The following is an 18,171-nucleotide window of genomic DNA, read 5'->3' on the forward strand; positions in this document are numbered from 1 at the left end:
TGACATACATTCTTGATAGCCTGTAATTAAGTCACTGCCCCTTTCTGAGAAACTGGTCTTGCAAGACCTGTTACCTAAATGCTCCCATCTTACAATGGCCATAAACCATGACACAGCCCCCAGTGGGGTTATAGCGCTGGCACCAGGCCAGGCCCTTAAGTATGGTCTTAACCCCCAACACCTGGGGCTTTTTGCAAAGCTCGAGAAAGGTCCAGAAGTATAATCCAAATTTGGGGGACAAAGGCACCAAAAGGGGGTAAAAGAGGGGCTTCCACCATGTTAGTTTGCTCAGAGTTTGAGAGGCACCTCCTCTGAGTTTGCTGGCATAAAGCTGTGTAACTCCATTTCTCTCAGCGTTGCTTGGTGTTCTATAATTGCCGTATGCTATTTCACGTTTGATTTCTAGTGGTTCTTGTTGCTTTTTTTTTTAATGTATATATTTTTTTTATTTCAGAGAGGAAGAGATAAGGGGAGAGAGAGAGAAACATCAATGCTGAGAGAATCATTGATCATCTGCCTCCTGCACAACCCAGGCCTTGAGCCGGCAACCTGGGCGTGTACCCTGACAGGAATTGAACTGTGACCTCCTGGTTTGTAGGTCACAGTTCAATTTGCTCAACCACTGAGCCACGCTGGCCCAGCTTTGTTGCTTTTTTAAACATTTGAGTATGGATTATGGAGGACGCTTAGCACCTGGGACACTGACACACATGTGAGCCTGAAAGGGTGAATTTATTATTTTTTTAAGTATATTTTATTGATTTCAGAGAAGGGAGAGGGAGAGAGAGAGAAACTTCAATGATGAGAGAGAATCATTGATTGGCTGCTTCCTACAATCCCCCTACTGGGGATTGAGCCTGCAACCCAGGCATGTGCTCTTGGCCAGAATCAAACCTGGGACCTTTCAGTCCGCAGGCTGATGCTCTATCCACTGAGCCAAACCAGCGAGGGCTGAGAGAGCAATTCGATGGGCAGATGCTGCTTTCGTTGGTAACACTGAGTTGCTGCAACGCGTGCTCCCGGACCTGCAGCCTGCAGCTGGGAGGTGTGGGTGGAGAGGATCATGGGGCACAAGGATCAATGACAGAGCGGGAAGCCTAGGGATTGACGCCCAACCTCTCCACGGCCGTGTCTGCAAAGGACCGGGCTGTGCCGCCTCCCGAGCCACTGTGTGAGGCCAGCTGTGTGCAGGGATTGTGACCCGGGCGCGGGGGCGCGAGCCCAGAGCGCCAGCCGCGCGCCTCTCCTCGCTCCGAACCGGCTCCTCGCAGACGCAGACCCAACGCTCCGAGGCGGGCGCGGGCGCCTGCACCCCCTCCCCGCCCGCGGGATTCCAGGCTTTGTCCTTCCCGGCTGCCCATTGGCTGGCGCCGCCAAGGCCCTGCCCCCCGCGGCGTCCCCAGCGCGAGGGCGGGGCTTTGTGACGCAGCCTGACGTCGCCGGGGGTATAAAAGGCCGCCGGGCGCCGCGCCCGGCCAGGAGCCGCCCGCAAGGAGGCGCGGAGGAAGCCGCCCCGCCCCAGCCGAGGAGAAGGTGGGCCTCGCCCGCGGCGGTTGGGCGCCGGCGTCGCGAGGCGGGGCCGGTGGACAGTCCTCCGGCGGCGGGGAGGCCGGCAGCGGAGCGGGAGGCCGGCGGCAGGAGGCCGCTCCGTGCGGGGACCTGCGGGCGCCTCACCAGCGCCCATTCCTGCAGGTCGGGGCGCCGTCCCCTCAGCGCCCGCCTCCCGTCAGCGGGGCCGCCATCCGAGGCCGTTGGGAGCGCGAGGTGCGCGCCGGGCCCGTTTCCGGGGCTGCCGGCCTCCTGCTCCTCGGCCCCGGGCGGCTCCTCACGGGCCCCGGGCGGCTCCTCACGGGCCCCGGGCGGCTCCTCACGGGCCCCGGGCGGCTCCTCACGGGCGGCGGGCGCGGGGCTGGGACAGGCGCCGGGTTTGGGTTAACCCTCACCCACGGGTGTTTTTCGCTGATTTTAGGGAGGAGGGAGCCGCTGGGTTTGACTGGTCTGAGGAGAATTCCCTGTTTTGACTGATTTCTGAGGAGGGAGGAGCCGTCCCTGGTGAGGGTCCCTGAGGCCGCCCGCCGCCCGCGGGGCCTGGATCCGCTCTGCTCGGGCGGGTGCCCCTCCGCCGGCTCCCGGCTCGGCCCTGGGGAGGCGGGGGAGGAAGGGAGGGGGCAGGGCGGCCGGTCCCCCGGGGCGGGGTGCGAACCAAGAGGTCCCTGCGGAGGCATTTGCCCAGCAGTCAGTCAGGTGCCAGCAGCGAACCGTTTTCAGAGGAAGGGTCTTTGTGAGCTTTTAGGAGATACATTTTAATTGATTTTAGAGAGGAGGAGAGAGAGGCAACCGTGATGACGAGAGGACATGGATGGGCTGCCTCCTGGAGGCCCCCGGGGGTCAGGCCCACACCGAGCATGACTGGCCGCTCACCGGGCGCAAAGGGCGGCCCCTCGCAGGACACCTGCTCCGGGGCTGAGCGTCCGCCGGGAGCCAGGAGGTCACGGTCCGGCGGGGGCTCCACCCCGAGGAGGGGCGTGCGGGAGGCAGCCGAGGGTCAATGATTCTCATCGCTCATGCTTCTCTCTCTCCCCTCTCCCCTCCTCTCTGAAATTAACACACATACATTTTTTATAAAACTATCCACATGCACATATAGTAAGTATATATGTATTAAATCATATATATCATTACTGCCTTTGTCCCTAACATGCAGCCTGCTGGCCTGCCAAAGCTACTCTCCTGGCTCGTTTTTTAAAAATATATTTTTATTGATTTCAGAGAGGACGGGAGAGAGAAACAGCATAAGAAGAATCATTGATTATCTGCCTCCTGCACCCTACTGTGGATCAAACCTGCAACCCGGGCCTGTGCCCTTGGCTGGACTGAGTCCCCAGGCCGATGCTCTGTCCACTGTGGCCTGGGCCAGGCGGCATTCTGCTTCCCAGAGCTGGTTTAGTGAAGGAGCTTCTGGTGGTAGGTTTTCATGAGGGGACTCGATACACTTATACGCCTAGACGGGATCAAACCTGCAGCCAGCAGGGGCACCCAGGGTCAGGAAATGAGCTGTTAAACAGCGTTTTGCTCTGAGGTTGGAAGCTTTTGATTAGAGGTCAGCACTAAACTGCCTTGTAAGCCCTGCAACTAGTCACTTCCTGTTTTCGAGGGAAGGGGTGGGGGGGGGGGTTGTCCTGTGGAGGACGCTCCCCCCCCCCCCCCCCCCACACACACACACACGGCTCCAGAATAGCTGGTGTTCTCCTGAGCGCCCTGGTGCTGGGCTGACTGGACACCCTTGTCCTGGCACCCTAACCTGACCTGCCGCTCCATCCTGTTTTCACCCGGACGGATGTCCTTGCGAATTCTGTTCTTTGTGTATGTGTAAGCTTCCTTTAGTGTTCTTTTAGAATGACACAGAGTACGTACACGCTGGCACCACGGGTGGCCACCATGGCGGCTCTGACTGCAGGTTACAGTTGCAGTGCTCGTGGCTCCACATACAATCCAGAAGGTGGGCGAGCAGGAGGAGACCCACCTGGACAGAGGCTGAGGGGGGAGAGAGGGGAGGTGCATGGGCTGGTGGGTGGTGTGATACCACATGTGGCTTACGCCCCTTCTGTTTTAAAAAGGGAAGTTTCTTGTAGAGAAAACCAAGATGGTGGCGTAGGTAAACAACTGGTTTGCCTCTTGCACAATTTAAAAATTAAAACTAATATAAAGGACATCTATCAGATAAAACCACGGGAAGGCTGGCTGAAAGAGAAAGGAGCGCAAGCACTGAAAAGCTGAGGAGCCTAGGTATGGAGGCACGCGAATTCGGCTGGTGGTGGACGACTGGGCGCGCAGCTTTTTTCAACCCGAAAGGAAACAAGCTCCCGATCACTTTGAAATCCAGTTTCTGGGGTCACGTGGGGAACCCAGACACCTATGGGTAGAAGCTGGTCTGTCGGCCATGTGGTCCGAAAGTGAGGGCGACTCTTGCAGAGGTGCGCGCAGCAATAATTGTTTACTGCGCTGGATCACAGGGAAGCGGGGACTTGGAAACTCAGGGACTTGGAAACACGGAAGGGGAGGGATGGTCGCTGTGAGCCACGCCCCAACCTAGTGATGTCCTGAGGTTCCTCTCCGCCCACACATTCTACAGACCCTCCCAGGCACCACACAGCTGCTTTTACATATGTATGGCCTGTATTGTGATAGCTTAACCATATAAACTGCAGCTCCAGCAACAAAAACGACAAGTCCCAAGCAAATAGGAGAAAACTGTAGTTCTTGCTGTAGCTCCTGCAGGGTGACTTCAGACAGTAGCTGAACTGAATCCCATTGGAGATCCAGAAGCCAATGTTCCTAGTGGTCAATTTCAACCACTCACACCCATAAGTGACACATTCGGGAGAGGGACTCAGTGAGCACCAAAGCCCCACTGAAACAAACCGTGTCTCCAGAGCAGCAGTTCTTCCTTTATAGACACAGACAATTGGCCAATTCCTCCCAGTGCACCAACAGCAATCAAGGCTTAATTACACCAAGACTTGGCACTCAGCCCAAGAAGGGATATACCAAAAGCGACCATCTCAGGTGATTGGGGAAGCTGAACTACTGGACCCTATAGGTCACCTACCACACAAAGCCATTCCATCAACACAGGGAGGCAGCCAAAAAGGGGAGACATAGAAACATGTCACAAATGGGAGAGATTGAGGAAAGTAAACTACTGGACAACACAGAGTTCAGAATCACATTTATAAAATTACTCAAGAATCTTCTAAAAACCTTTGAGAAACTTAATGAGACCTCCAAGAAGCTTGGTGAGATCTTCAAGGACCTTAATGAGAATACCAAAAATATGGGAAAGGACTAGTCAGAAATTAAGCATACAGTGTCTGAAAGAATATACAGAAACTCAACTATAGATCAACTTACCCCAAGAATCAAACCAAAGATCTGGAATATAAGGAAGAAAACACCCAACCAGAGAGGCAGAAAGAAGAATCCGAAAGTATGAGGATAGTGTAAGGAGCCTCCGGGATGGCTTAAAGCGTACCAACATCCGGATTTTTGGGGTGCCAGAGGAGAGCGAGCAGGATATTGAAGGCCTACTGAAAGAAATAATGACAGAAAACTTACCCTACCTGGTAAAAGAAATAGACTTACAAGTTCAGGAAGCATACAAACAAGAGGAATCCAAAGAGGAACACACCAAGACACATCATAATTAAAAAGCCAAGGGCAAAAGAAAGAATCTTACAAGAAGCAGGAGGGGAAAAAAGCTAGTTACCTACAAGGGAGTACCCATACAACTGTCAGCTGATTTCTCAACAGAAACTATGCAGGCCAGAAGGGAGTGGCAAGAAATATTCAAAATGTTGAACAACAAAAACCTACAACCAAGATTACCCAGCAAAGCTATCATTCAGAATTGAAGGCCAGGTAAAGAGCTTCACAGAAAGAAAAAGTTAAAGTTCATCAACACCAAACCAGGATTACATAAAATGCTGAAGGGTATTCTTTTTTTTTTTTTTTTTTTAATGATTTTTTTTACAGCGAGGAAGAGAGAGGAATAGAGAGAAACATCGATGAGAGAGAATCATCGGTCAGCTGCCACTTGCACACCCCCTACTGGGGATATGCCCGCAACCAACGTACATGTCCTTGACCTGAATCAAACCTGGGACGTTTCAATCCACAGGCTGATGCTCTATCCACTGAGCCAAACAGGTTTCGGCTGAAGGGTATTCTTTAAGGAGAGGAAGAAGAAAAAAGTAAAGGTAAAAATTACAAACAACAAAAAGACATAAAATACATATCTACCAACAAGTGAATAAAAAATTTGAAGAACAAATGGACTGGTAAATATAATAGAACCAGGGGCATAGAAAGGGAGTGGACTAACAATTCTCAGGGGAAAGGGAGTCTGAGGGGTGAGGGAAGAGACAAAAATCTTACACCTATGGATGAAGACGAGCGGGGGTAAAGGTATGGGTGGAGTTGGGAATCAGGTGGAGGGGAGCTATGGGGGAAGAGGGGAGAAAGAGAACACCTGTAATAATCTGAACAAAGATTTATTATAAAAAAAAAAAAAGTTTCACCCTGGCCTGTGTTGCGAAGTGAAGGTAGGCCCAAGCACAAAAGGGTTGTGGTGGTCTCCCTCCCTGCACCCCAGGGGCATGTGTGGGAGGCAGCCAATCCATCTGGTGCCCTCACATTGAAGATTCTTCTCCCTCCTTTTCCTCCACTCTCTGGGGGGAAAAAAAAGGCAATGGAAAAATGTCCTCAGGTGAGGATTAAAAATAATTTAAAGCTAAAAGAATGTATACTTAAACATGATTAGTGTTCCAGGAATGTATTTAGAAAAATGTGGGACAGTCCTGTCCTGGCCAGGTGGCTCGGTTGGTGGAGTGTCATCCTGTACACCAAAAGTTCGGATTCGATTCTCAACCAGGTCACATACCTGGGCTGCAGATTCCATCCCCAATTCCCAGTTGCGAGGAGTATGGGGGGCAACTGATGACGGATGGTTCTCACATCGTTCCCCCCCCTCCCTTTCCTTCCTCTTCCCTCCCTCTCTTCCTCTCAAATAAAACATACCCTCCCATGAGGAGGAAAAACAGGCACGTAGTGTCCTTAGAAACCCTGCTTTGTAACCTTCCATGAATGTTCAGAAAAGCCAGTGCCCATGTGGTTTGGAAGGATGTTTGGATACAGATAAGTGAGCTTGATATCTTTCTTGCACAAAATATTTACTGAGTTTTATAGAAGCATGTTTCTTTTTTTCTCTTCTTCTTCTTCTTCTTCTTTCTTCTTTCTTCTTTCTCCTTTCTCCTTTCTCCTTTCTCCTTTCTCCTTTCTCCTTTCTCCTTTCTCCTTTCTCCTTTCTCCTTTCTCCTTTCTCCTTTCTCCTTCTTCTTCTTTCCTAGAAGCATGTTTCTTTTTTTCTTTTCTTCTTCTTCTTCTTCTTCTTCTTCTTCTTATTATTATTATTATTATTATTATTATTATTATTTTGTCTTGTTCTTTGTGTTTATATCATCCTGGAGCTCCTGGCAGGACTGTCCCCAGGGTTTCTGTCAACAGCACTAAATTGCTCACCTGCACATGAAAAGCTATTAGGAACTTGATTAAAAAACAAAACAAAAAACCATCATAAGAATTAGCCCATTTTTCCAGAATAAATACTGAGAGGTTAGAACTAAAGCCAGAAATCTTCATGGAAATAGGCTTATACTTAGAAACTATAGTTAACTCATAAGAAATATCTGAAGAAGCACTAATAAACTGTATGACTTTGTTTTTTCTTTGCTCTAGTTGAGATTATAGACATCCTGCCAAATGTTTCCTACAAAGCCCAGACTTGTCGTACCTTATGGCCTCAAGACGCTGCTCGAGGGAGTTAGCAGAGCCGTCCTCAAGACCAATCCGCCCAACATCACCCAGTTTGCAGCATTTTATTTCAAAGAACTTATTGTGTTTAGAGAAGGCAGGTGTTACCATTTTTAGGTTGGAATAGATGATATTTACTTACATAAAAACATCCTATAGTTCTAGTTTTCCAATTCATTGAGTTAAACTTTATACATAGTTTCTTTAAATTGAGGAATACATTTATTAATATGATGGATATATTGTAGACTAGAGGCCTGGTGCACGAAATTTGTGCACTTGGAGAGTCCCTCAGCCCGGCCTGCACCCTCTCACAGTCTAGGAGCCCTCAGGATGCCTGACTGATGACTTAGGCCCGCTTGCGGGGAGTGGGCCTAAGCTGTCAGTCACCCATTCTTGGCGCTGCCCCAGAGGCCAGAGCGGCTCCTGCCACCGCCTCAGCGTTCGCCCCATGGCAGAGCTCCTGCATTGAGCATCTGCCCCCAGAGGGCCAGTGCGTGTCATAGTGACTGGTCATTCTGCCATTCAGTTGATTTGCATATTAGCCTTTTATTATATAGGATTATATATATATTTCTGTAAAAAAGCATTTAAGTTGGGAATTTTTTGTTTCTGATTTTCTGTGTTTATTCCTTCAGGGAATGTTCCTCTGGATATAAAAGATCTGGTTAGACAATTTCATCAGATTAAATGTAAGTACCACAAGTGGTAAATAGCACAATAATATTAGTTGTAAGTTATTGAATCAGCAATAGCACACATTCAAACTTAAGATTCCCACAAATGTTTTCTCTTTAAATAATCGTACTTTATGTTTAAATAAACTGATGGTTTATTTTTTATTATTGGATCAAGTTTATTTTTTTATTATTTTTTATTTTTTATATATTTTATTGATTTTTTTACAGAGAGGAAGGGAAAGGGATAGAGAGTTAGAAACATCGATGAGAGAGAAACATCGATGAGAGAAACATCCATCAGCTGTCTCCTGCACATCCCGTACTGGGGATGTGCCCTCAACCAAGGTACATGCCCTTGACCGGAATCGAACCTGGGACCCTTCAGTCCACAGGCCGACACTCTATCCACTGAGCCAAATCAGTTTTGGCTGATCAGATTTATTTTTTAAATCTAGGACTGACATTTTGGAAAGTTCTCAATCTTAAAAGGGCAAAAGTAGGAAATGTATTGCAAGCCGTTTGCTGCGGTGAGACTTAGAACAGTGCTGAGCTAGGACCCATACCCTCCGGCAGGTGCCACGGCCCTCGTGAGGGCACAGCGAGGGCGAAGGGAACTGGTTTTGGAGGAAAAGATGGCTCCACTGAGCACACAGGGAAGCTGCCTCACTGCTTTCTGTGGCCAATTCTTTAGATCCTTTTATAAAGAAAATCTAAACTCTCCTCCTTCCCCCCAGTGGTTTAACTGCAGTCCGGGCTGGAAGACAATTAGGAAACAAACTGGCTGTCACTGGCCATCTTTCCTGGCTGTCCTAAGTCTTAAGATAACGAGTTCTGCAAACATGCACTGGGAAGATGATCGGAGAGGTTTCGTTCCAATATCAGGGACAGGCTTTCCCGGAAAAGGAAGTAGTTACCGCGCGGCTGATCACTCAGGCGTGTGGTGACAGCAGAAACACCTTATAGTTGTGCAGCTGTAGGAGTTCCTAGGTCATCAGCGGCCTTGACCTTCCTGGAATTTCCCTCATGCTGAGGGTTCCCAGTCCACACCAGGGATCCAGAAATCTCTTGCTCCTTTTTGTCTGGGTCAGGAGGACTGGCTGCATTACCCCAGCTCACCAGCAGAGGCTGCTGTTTTAGGTTGGAAGAGCTGCTGTTTCCTATAGAAACACATCCTGTAGCCTCAGGTTTCCAGTTCATTAAGTTAAACCTTCTACGCAGCTTCTTTAACCTGAGGAGTACCTTTCTTATTATGGGCAGCATTGGAGGCATTCCATAAACCAGCGGATGCCGGGTGTGACTGGCCAGGGAAGTCTACTCCCTCCCTCGTTTCCTGTGGCAGTTGGATCAGCCTCTGAGGCTTCGGCTCCTGCGTTTCCAGGCAGAGGGAGTGCTTTCCTTCGGTGCTGACAGCTGACAGCCACTGGTGGTTTTGTCGTGTGCTGCCTGAGTCGCTCGCTTCTCAGGAGAGGCCGAGGGCGAGTTGGAGTGGGCAGAGCAGGCAGTCATGTAATCTTGACTCAGTCGCGGATGCCATAAAATCAGAGCTCCTGGTACTCATGCTGATAGTATTGAACGTGTGAGTGTTGAGCCTGTCGCTGCTGCTTTAATGTGTGTTGTCTGGGGGATGTATGCTCACTAACCCCGGTTGCTGTTTCAGTTGAGAAATGGTGCGAAGAAAGGACAGAAGAGAAGAAGCCAGAGTTCATCAAAGAACCAGGAGTAGCAGCTGCTGTTCCCAAAGAGCCGACCCGGGTGGAGAAGTCCACTGACACGGAGGAGGACCACATCGCCACCCCCCAGTTCATCCACAAGACCACGCAGTTCCCGTCGGTGTACGCCGAGCAGCAGTCCGAGGCGGAGGACACAAGCAAGGCAGTCCGTCCTTCCAAACCATGCACCCCCAAGAGTACCCCCACCTCGTCACCAGCCCCGGCCGACACCCCACCAGAGTTTGCCTATGTTCCCGCCGATCCAGCTCAGTTTGCTGCTCAGATGTTAGGTAACGTTTCGTCTAATCATTCTGATCAGTCTGACGTTTTAATGGTGGATGTGGCAACGAGTTTGCCTGTTTTTTCCGACGAGGTGCTGAGTTCAGAGGTTTCTGAAGACATGCTGGTGACCGCTTCTGTTACACATACTGGAGAGGGGGTAGCAGTGCAGTTGGCAAGCCACTCCTCTGTCCCTGTAGCTTTGGGGTTTAAATCTGCAGACCATCAGGCTGAACCAGCAATGGCTCCCTCAGTCCCCTTGCAGGATGAACAAGACCTTCCTGCCTTTGATCAAGCTCCTCGGGGGTCCTGGCAGGCTGGCACTGGGGGGAAGGCCATCCCTCATATCTCATCTATCTTTAACGACAAGCCTGTGATTGAAGCAGTTACTCACATGGAGCAAACATCAGAACAAGTAGTTATTGCTTTTTCCGATCACATTACTAGCGTTAAAGAGATTGAGCAGTCACCAACAGATAGTGCCATTCTTGTACACAAGAAAGTCTCGGTCGGGTCTGAAACAGCTGAAGTTACTCAGGTGGAGCAAACATCAGAAGAAGTAGTTACCGCTTTTTCCGATCACATTACTAGCGTTAAAGAGACTGAGCAGTCACCAACAGATAGTGCCATTCTTGTACACAAGAAAGTCTCGGTCGGGTCTGAAACAGCTGAAGTTACTCAGGTGGAGCAAACATCAGAACAGGTAGTTACCGCTTTTTCCGATCACATTACTAGCGTTAAAGAGATTGAGCAGTCACCAACAGATAGTGCCATTCTTGTACACAAGAAAGTCTCTGTTGGGTCTGAAACAGCTGAAGTTACTCAGGTGGAGCAAACATCAGAAGAAGTAGTTACCGCTTTTTCCGATCACATTACTAGCGTTAAAGAGATTGAGCAGTCACCAACAGATAGTGCCGTTCTTGTACACAAGAGAGTCTCGGTCGGGTCTGAAACAGCTGAAGTTACTCAGGTGGAGCAAACATCAGAAGAAGTAGTTACCGCTTTTTCCGATCACATTACTAGCGTTAAAGAGATTGAGCAGTCACCAACAGATAGTGCCGTTCTTGTACACAAGAGAGTCTCAGTCGGGTCTGAAACAGCTGAAGTTACTCAGGTGGAGCAAACATCAGAAGAAGTAGTTACCGCTTTTTCTGATCACATTACTAGCGTTAAAGAGATTGAGCAGTCACCAACAGATAGTGCCATTCTTGTACACAAGAAAGTCTCTGTTGGGTCTGAAACAGCTGAAGTTACTCAGGTGGAGCAAACATCAGAAGAAGTAGTTACCGCTTTTTCCGATCACATTACTAGCGTTAAAGAGATTGAGCAGTCACCAACAGATAGTGCCGTTCTTGTACACAAGAGAGTCTCAGTCGGGTCTGAAACAGCTGAAGTTACTCAGGTGGAGCAAACATCAGAAGAAGTAGTTACCGCTTTTTCCGATCACATTACTAGCGTTAAAGAGATTGAGCAGTCACCAACAGATAGTGCCATTCTTGTACACAGGAGAGTCTCGGTCGGGTCTGAAACAGCTGAAGTTACTCAGGTGGAGCAAACATCAGAAGAAGTAGTTACCGCTTTTTCCGATCACATTACTAGCGTTAAAGAGATTGAGCAGTCACCAACAGATAGTGCCGTTCTTGTACACAAGAGAGTCTCTGGCGGGTCTGAAACAGCTGCAGGTCCTGCAGAGCTTGCCCCCACCCCCGTGGAGGAAGCAAACTATCCCTCAGTCCAGGTGGAGGAAGCAAACTATCCCTCAGACCAGGAGGAGGAAGCAAACTATCCCTCATTCCTGGTGGAGGCTGCAAACGAATCCTCAGTGCAGGTGGAGGGAGCAGAGTATCCCTCAGTCCAGGTGGAGGCAGAAGCAACCATTCTGGTCTCCGAAACCACTCTGAAAAGCCTGCTTGCACATTCCCGGAACTCAGAGGGCTCCACCACAGGCTCTGAGAGATCTCTGCATATTGAAGTGGAGATCATTGGGATAGAGCCCAGGCAGGAGGAGGACTCCGCCCCTCCTGAGGCAGAGGTTAGACTTGTGGGCTCTGGGGAAGCTGCCCGAGCCCTGCAGGAGGAAGACTCGGCCCCCCCTGAGGCAGAGGAGGCAGAGGTCAGACCTGTGGGCTCTGGGGAAGCTGCCGAAGCCGTGCTCTCAGGTGCCTCAGTAACGTCACCTGGTGGCACCCCCAGTCCTGCAACAGAGGGTCTCACGGGACCAAAGGCCGAACCCGAAGGGGAAGCAGCACCTGCACCAGGTTTGACGGAGCCAGGTAAGATGTAGATACTTAAGTTAGACGTTGCGTCAAGTAGGGTGCAGGTGGCGTCGTACTTCAGGTAACCGTCTAGGAGGGCCCACCCCTGCAGATCGGTCAGACTTCACTTTAGGTACCTTTTACAATGCCACGCCCACGGACAGGCACTGCTGTTGTGGAGACATTCCTCTTCGGAGCAGTTTTGGAGGGACGTGAAGCCATCCTGAGCGTGGTCCTCAGCACTGCGTGGCCTCAGACTGGAGTGGACCGGAGCTCGGAGGGTAAGGTCCCACGGCAGCCGTGGCTTCCCTGGGCTGTGGCATCACACGTGAAGACATGGTGGTGTGTTCGCCTCTGCTCTCGCCCGTGTCTGAGACTCTGCAGCCAGGCGGGGGAGCTGGACCGAGCCTGGTTCTCCTGCCGTGGAGGGAAGACGGGTCAGGTCGGCTCTGTCCCCAGGGAGCAGGAGGCGCGGCAGCTGAAGGACAGGTGGCACTGAGCCACGGGCACGGCTCCCTCTCGGCGTCCTCAGAGCCACTGCTTCCCTGGACACAGACAGCCTGACCACCAGCTCTCTGACGGTGCTTTGGGCCTGCTCCCTCCTGCCCGTCCGCACGCGGTCAGGGCCCGTCTCCCTGTGGGCTGGACGGGACAAGCAGGGCCAGCCTCTCCATGCCTTCTGCAGACTCTCAACGTTGACTCTTACCAGAGCCAAACGATCGTTTACAAAGCAGGTGTTTAGAGGTCAAATTGTGTCTGGCAGCGTGACAGGACTCTGTGCAGCTGGGAGGCAGCGGCCAGGGCTGCAGTGGCGGTTGGAGGCGGCGCACCTTTGGCGCGAGCAGCTCCACACCGAGCCGCTGCTCTGGGCGCCGGGCTTTCCCCGTGAGCACCGAGGCTCTTGAACAAAGCATGAGGTCATGGCTGAGGCATGCTTTAAAGGAGCTCTGAGGAATGGCCAAGTGCCGGGAGCTGTGGGAGACACACAGCGTGGCCCTGAGCGCAGTGATGGTGGCTTCTCCTCTGGGGAAGAGAAGCTGCACCAGGGACATGGCCAGTGCCCACAGGGGAGCTTGCACACTGGGCCGGGCAGCACTCCCCGGAGCCTCCCTCCCCCGCTCCCTGGACTCAGCACTGCCTGCCATCGGCAAGTGGACCCCATTAGCGAGTCCTTGGCAGAAGCAGGTGGACAGCACACCCAGACTTACTTCCTCAAAGAACCCTGTGGGACCGACCAGCCTTAAGCCACTGAGGACCTGGGGTTCAGGCCGTGCTTAAAAGGGGTGCCCCCGGGGTCTCAGTCGTAGGGTGTGTGGTGACAAGTTAATGGGAGAGTCGGTGCCAGTGATGAGAGAGAACCATGGATCGGCTGCCTCCTGCACACCCCACATGGGATGGAGCCCCACCCCCTGGCATGTGCCCTCACTGGGAATTGAACTGTGACTTCCTGGCTCATAGGCTGATGTGCAACCACTGAGCCACATGGCTCAGATTTAAAAAAAAATATATATATATATATTTTATTGATTTTTTTACAGAGAGAGGGACAGAGAGTTAGAAACATAGATGAGAGAGAAACATTGATCAGCTGCCTCCTGCATACCCTCTAATGGGGATGTGCCCGCAACCAAGGTACATGCCCTTGAATGGAATCAAACCTGGGATCTTTCAGTCCATAGGCCGACGCTCTATCCACTGAGCCAAACCGGTTTCGGCATGGCTCAGATTTTTTTAGTCAAGAAAAAATTACTGTGCAGATGCAGTCCTCCTTTCTCAGTGGCTTAACCCAGCGTCCTGTGGATCCTCTTGGTCCATTTCCCCTCGAGGGCCCCGAGGCAGCCACATCTGCAGCTGAAGCCCCGGAAACAGCCACTTTCCCCACAGTGGTGCCCCTGCGCCCGCCCAGCCATGCTCTGCCTCCCACCGTGGAGACTCCCTTCCCGCTGCCAGACACAATTACGGAGCCCTCTCTCTAGCATGCCTTATAGCACGTTACTACAGCTGTTCCTCTATACGTGAATGTTTACAGATCGTTCTGTGCATAGCGCCTGATACAGAGACTGGACCTTAATGCCTGCACGTTTTTGTTTTATAGCGATAGCAACAAGCGAAGCAGGACAGCCACCACCATATTCTAACACGTGGACCCTTTACTGTCTGACCGATATGAATCAGCCCAGCCGCCCGTCACCACCACCTGCGCCCGGGCCCTTCCCCCAGGCCACCCTGTATTTGCCCAATGCTAAGGATCTGCAGAACCCACCGCAAGTCACTTCTCCAACGTATGTGATGATGGACGACAGCAAGAAGGCCGGGGCCCCACCCTTTATCCTAGTGGGCGCCAATGTCCCGGAAGCGCAGGACTGGAAGCCGCTTCCCGGGCACACGGTCGTGTCCCAGTCAGATACCCTGAAGAGATACACGACCGTCCAAGTGCCCATTGCCGTTCCTGCAGATCAGAAATTCCAGAAACTCCCCCGACATGCCCAGAGTGCCAGTCCTCCTTCCAGTGGGCAAGAAGGGCCCCGGCCACAGAGCCCCGTTTTCCTTTCTCTCGCTATCCCGGTAGAAGATGTAGCCAAAAAGTGTTCAGGATCTGGGGACAAGCGTACCCCCTTTGGAAGTTACGGTATTGCTGGAGAGATAACCCTGACTACTGCCAATGTCCGCAGAGCAGAACCCTAATGCCGCAGGTAATCCCCACGGCGGGCGCCACACACTCAGTCTCAGCATCTTCTGTGTCGACCTGGAGACTGAGAAGTCTTAAAAAAGGAATTGAATTGAGATGTGCTGAGTGGTGGAGATTGTCTGACTTGGTGAGATTGTCTCCACTGATGGGCACAACCGTGCACGGGGCTGGGCACGGCACTCTGAGTGCCTGTCAGTGTGTGTAGCTCCCGTGGAAGGCGCTCCAGGAGGGCATGGGTGGCTTTTCAAAGGACACCCTTCACTGGGACTCTCTGATGGGTGTGGTTCAGGGTGGGGACCAGCTCGGAACAGCTGGAGAGCCAGCAGGCTGGGAGGTGTGAGGGAGTGCCGCCGCCGGCCGGCCGGTGTGGTCAAGGTGGTTCCCTCGGAGAGGAAGTCACAGCAGAGGACCGGGGAGCTCTCCCCCCACGAGAGTAGTAAAGAGCAGCATGACCGGGGATCCGGTGCCCAGGCACCATCCAGGCTCCCCGTCGGGCCTGAGGCTGAGGGAGCCAGCCTGCAGAGGCCGTGGCCGAGACTTCGCGCTGGAAAGCGACGGAGGATCCGCCCTGCAAGGGCCCAGGAGATGGCTGGTCACGGGAAAACAGGAGCTTCAAGGCACCACAGTTAGGGCCCCACACCCCGCAAGGAGGTCTGGATGGAAGGAGGAGCCAGCAATGATAGGCCCGCTGGCTGCCGCGTGGGGAAGGGTGACCCCAGGAGGCGGCACAGACGCAGGGAGTGAGGGTGCCTGTTACAGGGTCACACCCGAACCCCACGAGCTCAGGGACAGCTTGCAGTGGTCTCAGGCTCAGCACCTGATGGACTAAAGCTGGGTTCCCTCTGGTCCGGAGCTGCAGTTCCTGTGTGTAAGGAGAGAGTTACCGTTACTAAACAGCCTGAGGCGGTGTGCATGGGATTGTCCGATTCTGCTAAAAGGCAGTGTTTTCACGTGGAATGCGAGGCTAGTGAGTGCAGATGCAGGGAAACGGGTTGGGTTAAGCGCTCAGTGATGGGTGCACCTTGCATTTCTGACCTCTCGTGTGAGATGTTCAGGTTCCTGGTTGACCTTAAACATTCACTCCTGACATCATTCCTCACAGATGCTGAAAACCAGGCTGGCTGAGTCTACGTCCCAGGTGGAGTGTGCCACCACGTGTAATGTATCAATAAACTTCATGCAGCATAACGCCCGTGCTCTCGCCCCTTTGTCCTTCAGGCCCATACAGGCAGCGGACAGAGCTCACATGGACATTGCAAAGATGCTCGCCCAGCATGTTCCCAGTGCTGAGCCTGAGACCACTGCAGGCTGTCCCCGAGAGCCCGGCTCAGTGCTGGTGGCTCTCTGGCCCCGGCTGCAGCCCCACCAGGACTGCTTGTAAGGATGTTCTTTCAAAAACTGGTGATTGCTTTTTTTTTTTTTTAGAGAGGAAAGGGAGAGAGAAACATGCCCCAACCGGAATCGAAACAGTGACCTCTTGGTGAATGGTCAGCACTCAGCCACTGGGTCACACTGACTGGGCTGTAAGGACGTTCCTTAAAAATATATTTTATTGATTTCAGGGAGGGAGGGAGGGGGGAGGGAGGGAGTGATAGAGAGAGAAAACATCAGTGATGAAAAAGAATCATTGATTGGCTGCCTCCTACACACCCCACACTGGGATTCGAGCCCCCAACGTGGGCATGTGCCCTGACCAGGTGCGTGTGACCAGAAGTCAGTGCTCAGCACTCAGCCATGCTGGCCGGGCTCGTTATCATTTGGGGCCGTGCCTTCCTTACCCCAGGGCATGCATTGCAGTCCCTTCTGGTGAATTCTGTCAGCTCCCTGATCGGAGGCACCTCCTCTAGCCACTTAATCCAAAGTAGCCACTTAATCCAAAGTAGGGGTGTCGAACTCAATCAGAGAAGGGGCCAAAATCTAAAATCCAGCCTAAATCGTGGGCCGAATGGTTTACTGAACAGTCATAAACTGTCATTGTGATGGAAACGCAGCGGAGTGCAGTGATGACAGCGCGGTGCAGGCCACATTGCAAGGCCTGGCGGGACGGATTTGGCCCTCGGGCCTTGTGTTTGACACATGTGCTCCAAAGGCTGCTTCTCCCCTCTGGCCTCAAGTCCCAACTGCTACGCAGTCCCCTCCCTCTCGGGCCTTTCAAACTGCTCCAGTAACAAGGAATGTAAAGCAGTGCCCAGCAAGCAGCCTCTAAGCAAAGACAGCAGACCCAGCTCCTGGCACAGAGCACTTTGCTTACCACAGAGCACGGTGTTAAAGAGCCAGACTCAACCAAGTACATTTGAAGATGTAATTGGCTTTATTGAGGGATTCATGCATTGAGTGGCAGCCCGTCTAACAACTAGGAGGTGTGTTCTGAGCACAGTGCACACTGGGTGTCAGAACTACGTGGCCCGTGGGAGCAGGGCCGGTCAGGCATCGGGAGTGAAGCTTAGAAACAAGAGCCAGGACAGTGGCTCCATGGGGGAACCTGAGGGGAGCTGACAGCTGGCACGGCTTTGCGGGGGGGGGGGGGGGGGGGGGGGGGGGGGGAAGCTTACAGGGGCAGGAAACTCCCTTCCCTCCGGGTCTTCGGCTGATTAAATTGACCCACAGGAGAGCACACTGCACATACCGGAGCCCCATGCAGCTCCGGGCGCTCAGGCTCACCTGCCACCTGAGCCAGATCGGGGCTGGGCCCGGGCTTCAGTGGAGGGAGACGGTTCTCAGGAAGATGGGCGAGCAGATGCTTATGGTGGTGAGCGATGGTGCCAGGCGTGCAGGCGAGTGTCTGCTCTGAGAAGCTGCCTCCACAGCAGCTCTTTCCTGGAGAGGCCTCGATCCGAGCTCGGGGTTCAGGGGGAGGGGAAGCACTGAGTCTGCGAGGCCTGGGTTCTCTTCACAATGCTGTCCATGCCACGTGGCCCCACTTGTGGTGTGTGCTGCCCCTCACCTGCACGGTGAGGCCGGTGCCAGGCGGTTTGACGGTGAGGCAGCGGCCTGCCAGTCCGGGACGTCCAGGGACGGCAGAGCCCTGCACAGCTGATGGTGATGGAGAAAAGCGGGTGTATTGATGACGCATAGAGCTAAGGGCCAACGGGGGACCGGTGCCTTCTGGGAAAAGCCATGACAGAAGGGATTGATTGGAAACAACAAAGAGGCCCACTGTCCTGCCCCCGCCCTGGAGATGGTGCTGCATA

General features: G+C 52.5%; 1 protein-coding gene across 8 annotated transcripts; it reads left to right on the top strand.

Annotated features, from left to right (window-relative positions):
* Positions 1–1,482: 1,482 nt before the first annotated feature.
* CABYR (calcium binding tyrosine phosphorylation regulated) lies at positions 1,483–16,168 on the top strand. Of its 8 annotated transcripts, none has more exons than XM_045574502.1 (5): positions 1,483–1,533; positions 7,294–7,465; positions 8,007–8,060; positions 9,706–10,047; positions 14,387–16,168. In XM_045574502.1, the coding sequence occupies exons 2-5, from the start codon at positions 7,318–7,320 to the stop codon at positions 14,974–14,976; spliced, it is 1,134 nt and encodes a 377-aa protein (XP_045430458.1). In that variant the 5' UTR covers positions 1,483–1,533; positions 7,294–7,317; the 3' UTR covers positions 14,977–16,168. The 8 variants fall into 8 exon arrangements, with proteins under 8 accessions (XP_045430458.1, XP_045430460.1, XP_045430459.1 ...); XM_045574504.1 differs by having other exon boundaries at positions 7,294–7,421; XM_045574503.1 differs by lacking the exon at positions 1,483–1,533 and adding an exon at positions 1,609–1,692.
* Positions 16,169–18,171: the final 2,003 nt, after the last annotated feature.

This window comes from Pipistrellus kuhlii, unplaced genomic scaffold, assembly GCF_014108245.1.
Source record: "Pipistrellus kuhlii isolate mPipKuh1 unplaced genomic scaffold, mPipKuh1.p scaffold_m20_p_6, whole genome shotgun sequence".
Lineage (NCBI taxonomy): Eukaryota > Metazoa > Chordata > Mammalia > Chiroptera > Vespertilionidae > Pipistrellus > Pipistrellus kuhlii.